The sequence below is a fragment of the Anoplophora glabripennis genome, unplaced genomic scaffold, assembly GCF_000390285.2.
Source record: "Anoplophora glabripennis isolate ALB-LARVAE unplaced genomic scaffold, Agla_2.0 scaffold646, whole genome shotgun sequence".
Taxonomy (NCBI): Eukaryota; Metazoa; Arthropoda; class Insecta; order Coleoptera; family Cerambycidae; genus Anoplophora; species Anoplophora glabripennis.
In genome coordinates, this window is record NW_019416845.1 from 1 (window position 1) to 14,248 (window position 14,248).

The following is a 14,248-nucleotide window of genomic DNA, read 5'->3' on the forward strand; positions in this document are numbered from 1 at the left end:
TGATAATAAAATAAAATCCGCAATTCTTTGAAACGTATTATAATCTCACAGAAAAAGGACTAAATATTTCACTCATTTGAATGTTTATGTTTGTCTTGATCACAAACCGCTGTACTATAATGACAGATGAGTGCAATAAATATTTATTGCACTAGTGCAATAAAGATCCACTTTTTCTGGTAAATATAGTTCAATAAAGTTGTGTTTATTGCATGAACGTAGAAAAAAAATTTTTCCGGTGCCCTGGATAAAATAAAAATCGACGGGTCTCACCGTTTTTCAAAAAAAAAATTGTTTAACGAAAATATGAATTTTATGCAGAACTTTTTTGTCGTACTGATAAAAATTATGTAAATTCACATAGGTTTTTTATATATTTGTAATTATTTTTATACTCGAAAAATAGGGCGAGTGCGGCTTAGCGACATGACATTCATGTCATTGATAGAAAAATCAGGCAACGCGGCGGTTAGTACTTTGATGGGTGACGTGACCATCCTGGGAAGGCTCGCGATGCTCGTCCACCTTCTAATGGCCTGTATGTCGGTGTATTCACAGAAGCTATACAAATTTAGGCGAGATTTGTATAGGAAGACATACCATCCCTCGGAAAGAATGTAAAAACGTTGGTTCCTTGTCTAAACAATGTTAGGCAAGTAAAAGGTCATTACCCCACGACAAAGTGGGGGTGCGGCAAAGTTTCCAGATCGGGAGTTGCTCGTCTCCTTGCGTCGGTGTTTAGCCAAGGTAACAGAAATAGGCGGACGTAAAATAACCAGAAAGCTAAAGCTATACGCTAAAAATTGATATACATACTTGATATACTGTGTAGAATTATGGGTTTGAGTATACAGGGTGTTGAATCATTTATTTTAACAGCTGGTAGAATTCATGAAAAAAAGTCGATTTACCAAAAATCGTTTATATAAATGTTGTCAAATAAAGCGATTACTTATTAACAATTGTTTAAAAAAAATTAAATTTAAAAATTTTATAATACAAACCTGATTTATTGTCATTTTCGACCACTTCGTTGTAGAAACAGAAATTGTTTGCTTACTACTGATACTGGTTATGACTTTTTTTTTGTAGTTGAATACGCTTTTCAATTTGACAGTGCTAAATAATTCGTACAGTAGTGCGTGATATTATTTTTGATTTGTGGGTGTTTTGTGCAATAAAAATGGTACATGTTTTTGAAATAATATTAACTTACGGGGAGTGTCAACAAAATGCACCCGCAGCATGTCGCTTGTACGCGTAAAGGTTCCCTTTACGAAATCATCCGGGTCCGCGGATGTTTGTAAATTTACCGATATCATTATTTAATAAATTAAGCTGACTTCATAAAAATACATCCATTTTTGATTTCCGTTACGCCTATTTGCTTCAAAGCCTTGCCACACCACTGCGCTGTACAGTAGGTGTTTCTCTTCATTACACTTAAAGAACACAATGATTTATCGGTCGAATTTAATAGTTACACAGCCTTAAAAAAAAGTTCTGTACAAGAGGCATAAGTACATAGATCTTGTGTATTTAAAAAAAATATTTTTAGCATTGGAGAGAAATACAAGGTAGCCCATCGAAAACGTACCGCAAGGCATTACAGGGTAGTAAAGAACTTTCCGGAAAAATCCAAAAACAGGTCAAATTTGTTTCTGAGGGGGACAACTTTTGGCTCAAAAAGCATACCAAAATCTCCAACCCCCTAATTGGGGGTGCTATCTCCTAAATTTTTTCAAATGGGAATGGGGGTCAAGTGGGGGGTCATTAGAAAGGGCTTTTAATTCTCTATACATCGATTCTTACTTTTTGAAAATCGATTCATTATTTTAGAAAATATGCAGCTTTGAAAATACGAACAATATTTTTGACGAGAAATGCGAAAATCGATTTAATTTTACTTCAAAACTTACGGTATTAGTCAAGTAAATGCTGAAAATGTTGTCCGCCAACTTGCATACAATGATACAGGTTGTCTTCAAACCGTTGTCGAACATTCTGGAGCACTTGCGGTGTTACTTCGCGACATACATTAATGATTCGTCCTCGCAGATCTTCCAAGGTATCAGGTGGAGTGCTGTAAACTTTGCTTTTAATGTGCCCCCAGAGAAAGAAATCTAAAGGATTTAAGTCGGGTGACCGAGGGGGCCACTCAATTGCACCTCTTCGTCCTATCCAGCGTCCTGGAAACGTCTCATTTAGGTAATTGCGCACATTGAGCGAGTAATGTGGAGGAGCTCCGTCTTGCTGGAAAATCAGTTCGTGTTCATTGTAAGCAGGGTCGTCCTCTATGATATTTGTTAGAGCTGGGTCGATGACATTTTGTAGTAAATCCAAGTACATATCGCCTGTCAAATTTCCAGGAAGGAAAAAAGGACCTACAATGGAATTTCCAAAAATACCTGCCCATACATTCAACTTCTGGGGGTGTTGGGAGTGTGTCTCATGGAAAATCCTTGGATTGGTATCAGCCCAGTAACGACAATTATGGCGATTCACTAAACCATTCAAGAAGAACGTACACTCGTCCGAAAAACACACATTAAAGAGGAAATTATCGTTTATCGCTCGTTCAGTCATTATTTCGCAAAATTGCAAACGACGATCAAAATCGTCTTCATTTAGCTCTTGCACTAGCCGAATCTTATAAGGATGGAATTTGTATTTTTTTAATATTCGTTGGACACTTGTACGACTCACTCCTGTCGCAGTAGCCAATTGCATTGTACTCAGCGTACTATCCATTGCCACTTGCCCCAATACCGCTATTTCCGTAGGTTCATTTAGTACCGGATTTTCAACCTGCCTCTTTTTGTTATGAACGGAGCCAGTTTCGCGAAATTTGGCCACCAATTCGCGAACAATTTTTCCAGACGCATGTTTCTCAGGATGCCGTTGGTTGAACAGTTCGGCGACCCGATTTCCGCATTCATTGTTTTTGAAAAAAAGCTCAATAATTTCTACTCTTTCTGGAATTGAGTACACCATAATTAATCAATTTAAAAGACTCGGCAGTATTGGTACTCTTCAACTACAAGTCACAAGACAGTTATCTAGCAACTTCTTGTGGCCTATCTAAATACGAAACAAAAAGCGGACAATTTTTTGCTCACCAAAATCAGGCTAAAGAATTCGCAAATCAGAAAAAAAAAAGCGAATTCTTTTGAAGGAATTTACCAAGCTAATACCGTAAGTTTTGAAGTAAAATTAAATCGATTTTCGCATTTCTCGTCAAAAATATTGTTCGTATTTTCAAAGCTGCATATTTTCTAAAATAATGGATCGATTTTCAAAAAGTAAGAATCGATGCATAGAGAATTAAAAGCCCTTTCTAATGACCCCCCACTTGACCCCCATTCCCATTTAAAAAAATTTGGGGGATGGCACCCCCACTTAGGGGGTTGAAGATTTTGCTATGCTTTTTGTGCCAAAAGTTGTCCCCCTTAAAAGCAAACTTTACCTGTTTTTGGATTTTGCCGAAAAGTTCATTACTACCTTGTAATGCCTTGCGGTACGTTTTCGATGGGCTACCCTGTATATGCAAATTAAATCCATAGTGAATGTTAGTGCAAAACAATGTGAAACCCCCTACCAAAAAAATATAACATATCCAAAGGGTTGGAAACCACTTACAGACTAGGGTCCCACTAACCTCTTTAAATCACAAATTTTTCTATTCAATATTTTTGCCTGAATTTTGTTATCGCGAGTTCTTGGGATAGCTGATTACGAATCAGAGGTCCGAAACAGAAAATGTCTGATGAAAAGACGGGGGATCCAATATGGCGGTTGTAAAAACTGGAAAAGCTTTCAAAATTTGAGGGTTATGGCTGAAACTTGTTACTTGGTGGCTTTCAAAGTCACCAGTCACGAATATGGTTTTAATTCGAAAATTCTTAAAACAAAATAGCGGGCCCATTATAGCGGGTTAAAAAGTACCATAGAAATTAATATTTACCACTCGAAGAAATGCATTATGAATGTTTAAAATGTCTAAAAATTACTGAAATGTCTAACAAAGAATATAAATTAGATTTTCAGTGTGATGTCTTTTTCAAATACTTTTACCAATCCCAGCAGGGATAACATCATACGCTTAAATACGCTTAAATGGGAAATATATGACGCACAAAATGAGTAAGATTTTAGAGCTAAAATATAAATTTAATTATTCAAGTAGCAAATTGTCTCAACTAAATTGTAACTGACACTTGCAGGGATGACGCGCCTTTAGTTCCTCCATTCGTACTGCGCTGTATTTAGCTTTACTTTTTTTATTAGGGTTAAGGTGAAAAGCAGTTCTAGTGACACTTCGTACCATTTATTTGCTTTGTATTGTGTATTAAACAGTTCGTTGTTTGGAAATAAAGACAATGTATTATTATGATTATTCTTGTTGTTGGTGTTGTCATCGTTATAAATTTTTATTAGAAAACAATAATGTAGAGAAAAATACAAGCTACTTACGATTTTTTTATTTAAATGAAGGTAAGAAATAATATGTATGAGAAAATTTGAATTCTTGCAAATCTACACTAAAATGATAACTTTAACCAAGTATATAATATTGGTAAATACTCTTTGTGTATGTCATGGAGTAAATAAAGTAAATAAAAGAACAGAGTGTAAAGTATAATATTGCATTAAAAAATACATTAACTACTAATAAATCATAGCAGAAAAACAATCACGAAACGCTCAAAACATATGAATGCAAATATAAATTTTGAGGTATTCAAACTATTACTCAACTTTTAGAAGTAGTCAGTAATATAATTTCATTGTTGTAGAAAATTATTTCAATCCTACTCATATTTTTTAACGAAAGAAAACATCATTCATCCCCAATGTAAATTTTATTCTGTTGAAATCACATGGAAGTCAGAATAATTCATTGTTACTTTGCTATAGGTACACGTAGCATACGCCAAACAGTTTGCAATATGTTGGAAATATTTTTAGTACTGAGATTTTCAACACATGCATACAAAATTTAAGTAAAAAATAATATACTGACGAAACTGTCTTTTGTGCAATATCTGCCCCAGAAAAGTGTGTGTTTCTAGTTTGTCGTACAAAACAGTTTAACTAAAGGTGTCGATTTTAACAAAAAATATGAAGCGATATTATTTTGGCTAAAATGAGATAACAGGTACTAGTAGAATTATTTCCAGTGTATTTGAATTATTATCGATAGTTGTTGTCCCAGGTCGTGCGTAGCAAATAATTGCATAAACAGGCGATTAAATGGGGTATAAATATAGTTTTATTGATAGGAAAGGTTATGGTACCAACATGATTATATTTTCACGTAATAATATGATCATGACCAAGTAGAATTATCACTGATGATAACTTCTAGGTTACATTATTTCCCCATCTTCAAAAAAGATGGCATTTTCACGGTTACAATCAATAGTTTCCTAGTTGTGAGGTGGTATTTATTTTATATTGCAATGAAGCAGTGGTTTGTAGGATAATAATGCAAAAAATTATAACTTTCTTATAATGCTATTTCTTCAGAGCTAGCATTACGCTAGGTTATACAGGGTGTAACAAGTTTGACTGCCAATACTTTAGCATAATATAGAGTCACCATAAATGAACAAAAAGATGTATATTACAGGGGCGTAAGATTAATAGTTTTCAAAATATAGCGAGTATTAATATTGGGGAGTTTCATCACAACGTGCCAACAGTGCTTAACCTAACGCTACACAGCTGGTGCATACCACGTGTGCACGCGACAGACCTGTCCTATGGAAAAAATGTAAACAACTATTATTGTGAATCATTTCCAGTTTTTAAATAAATAAAATAAAAAGTATGAGTGTCTTAAAACAGGAACTTAACTTTTAATCAAATTATTAATTTGAAGAATATGTAATTAAAGTACCCAAAGATTCACGCCATCCAAATAATCATACGTATAAAAAATAATTTAGGTATTTACCAAAAAGCAAAATTCAGTAATTTTTAAACGCACAAGTACAAAACAAACTACAACATATGCTCAAAATGTCCATCACCGTTTTCATGCACGCACGACACCTTTTCCAATTTTCGCTGGAAAACAACTCAAGAAAATGAAACAGCGGTACGCAAAAAACACTCAGACACGGTCCAGTTCCAGATACCAACTGAACTGCGTATTGCTTGGCAGCTTAGTACCTCGTGTTATCCGCCGCGCCTTTGTCACATTGCTCGATATGAGTTTTATCGAATTTTAAATTTATTACAACGCTAATTATTTTTTTAGAATTAGGCATAAAAAAGTTCAAAAAAGTGATAAACATTGTATTTTATGGTATTCTATGCACGCAGTTATGTCAATATTCCTTAATTAATCGAACTTTTGTACGATCAAGTTGGAGATTTTGATAATTTTTTTCTCGGAAATGGTTGAGTTTAGGACCCATGTCATATAAGGTCTTTTTTGTTTATTTTAATGTATTCTATCGTCTGCTAAAATTAAGGCAGTCAAACTTCTAAAACCCTGTATACTGCTTGCATGGAGATCGACAAACGTGACGTTTATTCCTAAACCGAGGCGGTCTTCTTACGCCTAGGCAAAGGCATTACCGCCTGACAAGTTTAACGTGATTTCTCCTTAAAACGTTGAAGATAAAGTTGATAGGCATATTAGGGATGGGGTGCTGCGGTAAAATCCTCTACCAATATGCCTACCAGGCAGGCAGATCAGTCAACACAGCCCTTCATAACCTAGTCTCTACTATAGAGAAGACTATGGACAATAAAAAATCAGTTCTAGTCGCTTTTTTAGATATTAAAGGAGCATTTGATAATAACTCTTTGAATCTGTCAATTTGTCAGTTCACAGCAAGGGATTCGATGACACTCATTGAATAGATACCATGTTGAGAAATCGAACAGTAACAGCTACCCTTTCGGAAGAGACAACTGAGTGTAAGGTAAACTGGGGCTGCCCTCAGAGAAACATAGGTACTGTCTTCCTTATGATGGGGATTGGTGGTTAAAATATCTAGAAGTGACACTGGAATGTACACTTGAAAAAAGCAGTAAGTAAAGCAAAGCAAGGGATTGAAGCCAAATATGTCATACTGAATATGGTGGTAAAAAACACAAGATCACAGCGTGGGAAAAACCGAATAAAATCCAGAGGCTGTTCTGTTTGGGTATAACAGGTGCGATGGCATCGACCCCGACAGCTGCGCTAGAAATCATGCTAATTCTACCATTGCTTCATATAGTGGTGGAAAGAGGAAAGTGGTTAGTTGCATACTGACTCAGGAACAGTAACGACTGGAGAGGTAGTCTCTATTCCAGGATTATGGACACATCTATGGGGAACCAACTCTGGAGATGGGATCCGACCAGATGGTTCCAAGGTTTCACTTCCACAAGCTATTTGAGATTGGAATAAGGGATCAAAGCAAATAGGAGGAAAAGTTTGACACCCTGGAAAGATGGAGCCTGGTATGGTTATCGCACGGTTCCAAAATAGCCGGGGGAATGGGTGCAGGAATATATGCATTCAGATCCAGATGGAGTGCAAGCTACAATCTTGGGAGGTACTACTACTTGGCTACTATATTTCAACCAGAAATTTTCGCGGGTTTAGTAGAGAATATACGTAATGGTTATAAACATAGACTCATATATATGTATATTCTCCGACAGTCATGCTGCAATTAAGGCATTAGATACACACAAGGCAACTTTAAAACATGTGTGGGAATGTTTGCAAGTGCTCACTGAACCATCTACCGTTAATACAGCTAGACTGTGTTGAGTGCCAGGACGAGAAAGCGGATGAACCTGCTAGGACGGGATCTGAAACAAAGTTCAATGGTCCGGACACCTTCTATAGCACATCTTCCAGTGTGATCAGGGTGGCAAATGGACCAAGTCAGAACACAGAAAATACTGGGCTCCAAGGCTAGGGCAAAGTTACTGAGCTTGAAAGAAATTCGGCTCAGAAATGTAATGAGACTTATAACTGGACACTGTCACTTTAGGAAAGGAAGCTAAAGCTTGTAGACAGTCCGGTCTGCCGAGGATGCGACTCGGCGGATGAAACCTCTCTGCATATACTTGACGAGTGCCCAGTGCACGTAGTAGAATGACTCTCCTGGGAATTTGCTATCTTCGAACCCAAGGAGCTAAGAGAAAGTTTTTGGACTTTGTAAAAACACAAAACTACTTAGTGAATAGGATTGAGTAGTGGCACGCACAATATACCTGATAAGGCCCTGGTACTTTGGGACTTGATTAGAACCAACCACTACCAGAAGAAGAATAAGGAGAAGGTAATGCTATTTTGTCTATAGAAGAAAATAAACTGTCTGTTTATTTTACTTTGTAATAAAATAAAAAAATATATTATGTGTTCGCTTTCATAGTATTAATTTGCAATTTGTTCATTAACAAGTAAAGTTTGATAGTTTTCTTCTTTTAATAAAGTTCTAAAATAATTTCAACTAAAAAAGTATTTTTCGTAAGTATTGATCGTAATACAAATTGTATGTATTTGTTTAATATCAACAGTTCACTTTAATAAATATTAAAAAACTGTTTTATCTATTTATATCTGCAACTCCTTCAACGGATGGTTTTTATTTAACGCAATGTTGGTTGTCTATGTCCGACGGCCATGTAACATACATTGATGAAAGTTAGATATCAGTCTATTGAACTTTTATCTTAGTTTTTCAGATCAGCTGTTGCCTTTTGACAAACATTTCATTTATCATTTATGCCAATAGTATTGGTACTTTTTAGAACTGTTTTAAACTATTTCGCAGTGATTTAAATTAAAAAGAGAAGATAGGTACTGTAGTTGTAGCGGTACAATTACATTTAGTACCTACTCAATAAAATATATATTTTACTTTCTGGGCATTTACGAGCCATATGAAATTATACTTTGAATTATCCGAGATTGACCTAAATAAATGTATTTAGTAAATAAGTTTAAAATAAGTAGGCTATAAACATAGATTAGTTGTTGTTTATTAGGGTACATAAGCACAAACCGAGTAGGCAACGACCCGGATAAATGTTCCAGTATAGCTTCCTCAGTTTCAACAGTTTGGACATTACGCCTTCTTCCGGCACCCTCACGATTGGGCTGAATTTTAATAGTTCCGCGAAGCCTTCTTTCCACCGAGGCCAATGTTTGTCTATGAGGAATCGGTCGGTTTGGATATCTTTGGTGGTATAATCTTATTGCAGCGTTACTATTTTTTCTGGATTCGAAAAACACTTGGAGCTTGGAGCATGTCGACATATTCGTCATTGGTAGTCCTGTAGCCAGAGGGGTCCCAATTGCCTTTTTCATTTAGATGGAGTTACCCAAGTGTTTTTTATGTATTTTAAGCTGCAGAACACGAATTTTTTGGGTAGAATTTTGCCCGGATGTCGATAAGTTTTTTATTAACAAAAAACTTGCAAAATACTGAGAACTTTGTTTTGGCAAAATAAAAATATGTTCTTTGACCCATTTTAAGAAGAAAATGTCTCTTGCAATTTTTTTGTTAAACGCATAGTTTTAGAGATCAACACCGTTAAAAACTCGAAAAATGCAATTTTTGCGATTTTCAATTGTTAATAACTTTTGATTGAATAGGTATTTTGTAATTCTGATGGCGGCGTTTGAAAGTTCACGTTAAATACTACAAATAATTATGAATAATTGCAGTGTGAACGTTTGTTTTTTCCACTGTTATTTAAAGCTATAAACAAATAGCGATTGAGCGTTCAGAAGGGTGCGCCACCATGTATGTAAGAGAGCGGTTGCCTTCTTACAGGCGTTTAATACACGATCTTGACGCGTAGTCTTCATTTCTAGACCAAAGAAACGATGAAAACTGAACTAAACATTAACAATTTAATGAAAATTGCAATATTACAATAATTAAAAATTTTGTTTCTGCTACTTATGTAAATCTTGAAACTAAATATTTTTTCTTGTTTTGAAATACTAAAAATAAACAGAAATTAAATGGTAATAGTGTAGGTGGAAAATATTTCAACTGGGACTATATGGTTTTAAATTTTCCCAGTGAGAACCAGTTTCTTCAACAAATATCTTTTCACTTTCCTGGCACCTACAAAATACGAATCATCTATGAATTTTACACCTGCTTTTAAGTGAAATCGTTCTGGCATCCTTTCGGCTATGAATCTCTCCAAGTCTTTAGAAGTGACATTCTTAAAGTTGTCTTTTAGTACAATCAACGCCATGGGATGTTCTCCATCTACTTCATCGGGGATACCAATAACCGCTGCCCTTTTGACAGCAGGGTGAGTTAATAGCTCTTCCTCCAAAAAAGCTGGTGGTACGTGCCAACCTTGAAATGTTATCATGTCCTTAATTCTGTCAACAATAAAAAAACACAAATCTTCATCGTAAAACACTTCGTCACCAGTTTTGAACCAACCATCTTCATGGAACTGATCGCTGCTATCCATGTTGTGGTAGCCAGACATAACTATATCGCTTTTTACATGAAGCTCACCAGGTTTATTGGGACCTAAAGCTTCACCAGAATTTAGATCCACTACCTAAAATAATTGAAATTACAAAGATATATGTTCTGTAATAAAATTATTGGAAATAAATGTTGAAAAATTAGGAACCTAGCGAGTTTATTTATTTTAAGATTAGAAATGAAGCAAGGGTCAATAACAAAAAAACATCTGTAAAAATTCAGACATCTCTTGCAAATCATTCTTGAAACATTGGCAATAAATATAAATATAGTTTACCTTAAAGGAATTACCATAACCATTACAGGGTACACCTACACTACCAGGCTTTTTTCTGTTATATTCCCTATGCAAACCGCATTTACTAAACGCAGTAACGGGGCCAATTTCCGTTTGACCATATAGAAGGAAAACATCCACGCTGGGCAATAACTCTTGCAAATTTTGGTGATACTGTTTTGGTAATTTACATCCAGTAAGAATAATTGTTGTTAAGTTTGCCATGTCAAAATTTTTTGGTTTCCCAAAATAATACATTTCCATTATAAAATAAGGAATTAAACAAGCCACATTTACCTAAAAAAGGAGGAAAATATTTTTTAAGTATCTAAAGTTTCTAGATTGCAATGATCGTTTAATTATTACGATGCTATATTGTAGCAGTTACGTCTAACAGGTCGATGATGTCTAAGTTTAAAATAAAATTTTCAGAACATTTCAAGATCAACTTCGAGATAGCTTTCTATATAATTGTGAACAAAAATTTCACTGAATTTCGTTAAATAATTTACTGAGAGAATGTATAATTTTATTAACTGTTTATTATACTAAACGATAAAATAATATTTATCTGCTCCTACTATAGTAGACTATTAATAAATTGTTTTTAAAAAGGTAAGTGGATTTTACCGTAGAAGTGGAAGTTGCTATGGACAACGGGAGGTAAGTGAAGTAGGTAACTTACCCCCCTAGGGAAAAAGGCAATGTCGGGTTATATATGCATATTTTATGAATGAATATTCATAGTAGTTGTACAATTATTACATTTAGTAACATTTATAAAATCTGGATAATTATTCCTTTCGCGTTTACTAATTGTCACATTTTTCTCAAAATGATTTCTTTCATTTCAGTCACCGGGGGCTAATATTAACCGACTAATCCATTAAAACAGCATGATATGACGTACTACTAAAACCTGGAATTGAAGGGTCATTGTAAAGAATCCTGTTGGCTATTTCATTTTTGTTACTTAAACTGTCAGCAACATAACTCTGCAATTGTGGCTTATTTCTACCCACCAAGTCTCTTGATTGCTAATACATTAACTTTCGTATAAGCCAGTAACGTTGCCGATATTCTTCGGAATGTATGGCCTGTATATGCTTTAGGATGTTCTAGTTTAAAAAACTGTGCAATCTTATTAGGAATCATCTACCTGCATGATAGCGCATAAAAAAGCGTGAAATTTTAGTTTCGATTTCCAATCTTTATCGATTTAATCTTGATATATTTCTTGAGAATTTCTAGGTGAGAAACAGAACCCAGACGAGAAGTAATTGCAAATGTACGTGATATACCATTTTTAGAATCTAGAATTGTAACTACAATAATGTCAACGAAATTTTTGAAACTGAGGTTGTCCAAAGTAAGTTTGCACAACTCAACAGAACGGCATGCTCCTGCAATGCCTAAGGCCGTGACTACCTTCATTAGCAAATATATGTTATCGGGTGCCTGAACGAGAGAATCGTTGACTTGTTCTCTTATAAAAACGTTTGACTTTTTAGGTGTATAGCCGTCATTCTTATGTTTCAAAAATGCTCCCAGCTTGGGGTATTTTGATATATCCACGTTCTCCTCTGTGAAAATAGTTGACTTAATCATTGACTATTCACTCCACAAACTCGCCGGTGACTTTAAAGTTGGTGACTTCTCCATGAAATATGCTAGCAGTGATATTTCAGAAACGCCAGTATTTTTGTTCTGGCATCATTCTTTGAAATTTCTGTATGCTCGTCCGTAGCGCACTTTCGACTTCTCGGGCAATAAAAATTCGCATGCAGCATTTGCTGCACCTCACTCATCACTCATCAATCACTCATTTCGAAATAATAATAATTCAAAACCAGCAAAATTACAACTTTTATGTAGCTTTGTTTATAAACACCTTAGAAACGACAAAATCCAAACAACCAAGGCAACTTTGCAAACTTTTGTCAAAATTATTTTATAAAAATAGATAGATAAGAAATGTCAAAAAATCCATAAAACTTAATAGTTATTTTATGAACCATAAAGAACTGTGGGAGCAGATAAAATGTTATACACCACGCAGCAGTTAAGTATAATTTACCAGTCTCGGACTCTATTACCAGACTTCGCTACGCTCGGGCGCAAAATCGTCCTCGACTGGTAAATAATACTTATCTCCTTTATGGCGTAAATAACTATTTTAAAACTGACATTTAAATGTACTATTTTCTACCCTTGGTGTTAAAGTATTACTCTATCTATTCTCGCAGCTAAAATGCTACTTGATATGTCGATTTGAGTGTACACAGCATACTTGAATTTGCTATAAAAATTAATAACATATTCAGTTTATACGTCGACACCAATACGTACTTTGAACTTTTCTAGTAAATTCCAAGTCCTCTCTGCCTCGAACGGTTCAGGATCGATCAAGCGGCAAATTCCATCTCGAACTGAACATAGCAGGCGTACTGTTTCTATGCTCCAGTGGAAAGAGTCGTAACTGAATACTATTTTCGCTTGATCCGTTAGCCAAAGACGATCGTCGTTAATTATATTAGCACGTAGTAAGGCATAATGGCTTAGGCGTATTCCCTTCGGTAAACCTGTACTCCCGCTGCTAAAAGGAATCATTGCCGTTTCCTTTAAATCATTCACGTATATTGGTAGGAATTCTCTTTCATTTTCTTGTGGTTCATAAAATCCCTGATCGAAAACTAATATTTCGGTATTAACATGAATAACTTCTGTGTTAATAAGTTCTTTAACAGTTTCCAGCATTTCAGAAGTTGTTAGAATTAGTTTCGGATTTATTTGCTTGAGTATGTGAACAACCTCAAGTGAGGTCAATGCATCTTCCAAAAAAGTTGGAACAGCTCCAACAAAGAAGCACGATATTAACGGAACGCTTGCGTATAATTGGATCTTAGAATATATCGCTACCATGTCTCCTCTCTTTATACCCATATTTTGTAAGATTATACTTGTTCTTACGCACTTTTTTTAACAATAATTCATAAGTTTCTTCTTGTCCTGTAGATGCATCAATCTGAAATGTACAATTACATCAACTAAATCATACACGTATATTATTATTATAAATACGTTTAGTAAAAGTATGTGAAGACCCCAGGAGGTTGTTACTTAATACATTAAGGATTTAAAGCCAATATTTCGGAAGAACAGTTTAATTTATGACATATCCAGATTAATAAAACTTGACGCAGTGATTTTATTAGTTACAAGTAGAATTTCTCTAAATTAGGGTACAAAAATGTAAACAATTGTTAGAAATATCTGAAGTTAACGCCATTTTTCTTTGGGTAAAAATCATTATTTCCTGAACGGCATAAATTTTGGAAGTAAGTTATTCCATTTTATAGTCTTTATACAAAAGTGTCGTACAATATTACTGGCATCAGAAAAAAAAATTGGCCGTGAATAGAAAATATTGTCTATCATTTTTGCAATTTGGAAAATCCATTTAACACTACTATAGTACTATACAGGGTGT

General features: G+C 34.9%; 1 protein-coding gene across 1 annotated transcript; it reads right to left on the reverse strand.

Moving 5' to 3' along the window:
• Window positions 1–9,924: 9,924 nt before the first annotated feature.
• On the reverse strand, window positions 9,925–13,701 carry LOC108912520 (luciferin 4-monooxygenase-like). The gene is made up of 2 exons (XM_018717761.1): window positions 13,108–13,701; window positions 9,925–10,554 (listed from the first exon to the last, which is right to left on the reverse strand). The coding sequence occupies exons 1-2, from the start codon at window positions 13,699–13,701 to the stop codon at window positions 10,039–10,041; spliced, it is 1,110 nt and encodes a 369-aa protein (XP_018573277.1). The 3' UTR covers window positions 9,925–10,038.
• Window positions 13,702–14,248: the final 547 nt, after the last annotated feature.

What these genes read in the sequence shown, in the direction of transcription:
- LOC108912520 (XM_018717761.1), bottom strand. Translation starts at nt 13,701, where the DNA reads ATGGGTATAAAGAGAGGAGACATGGTAGCGATATATTCTAAGATCCAA. An exon ending in ATTTACTAGAAAAGTTCAAA is followed by an intron (nt 10,555 to 13,107) that starts GTACGTATTGGT and finishes CAATTATTTTAG; the next exon opens with GTAGTGGATCTAAATTCTGG.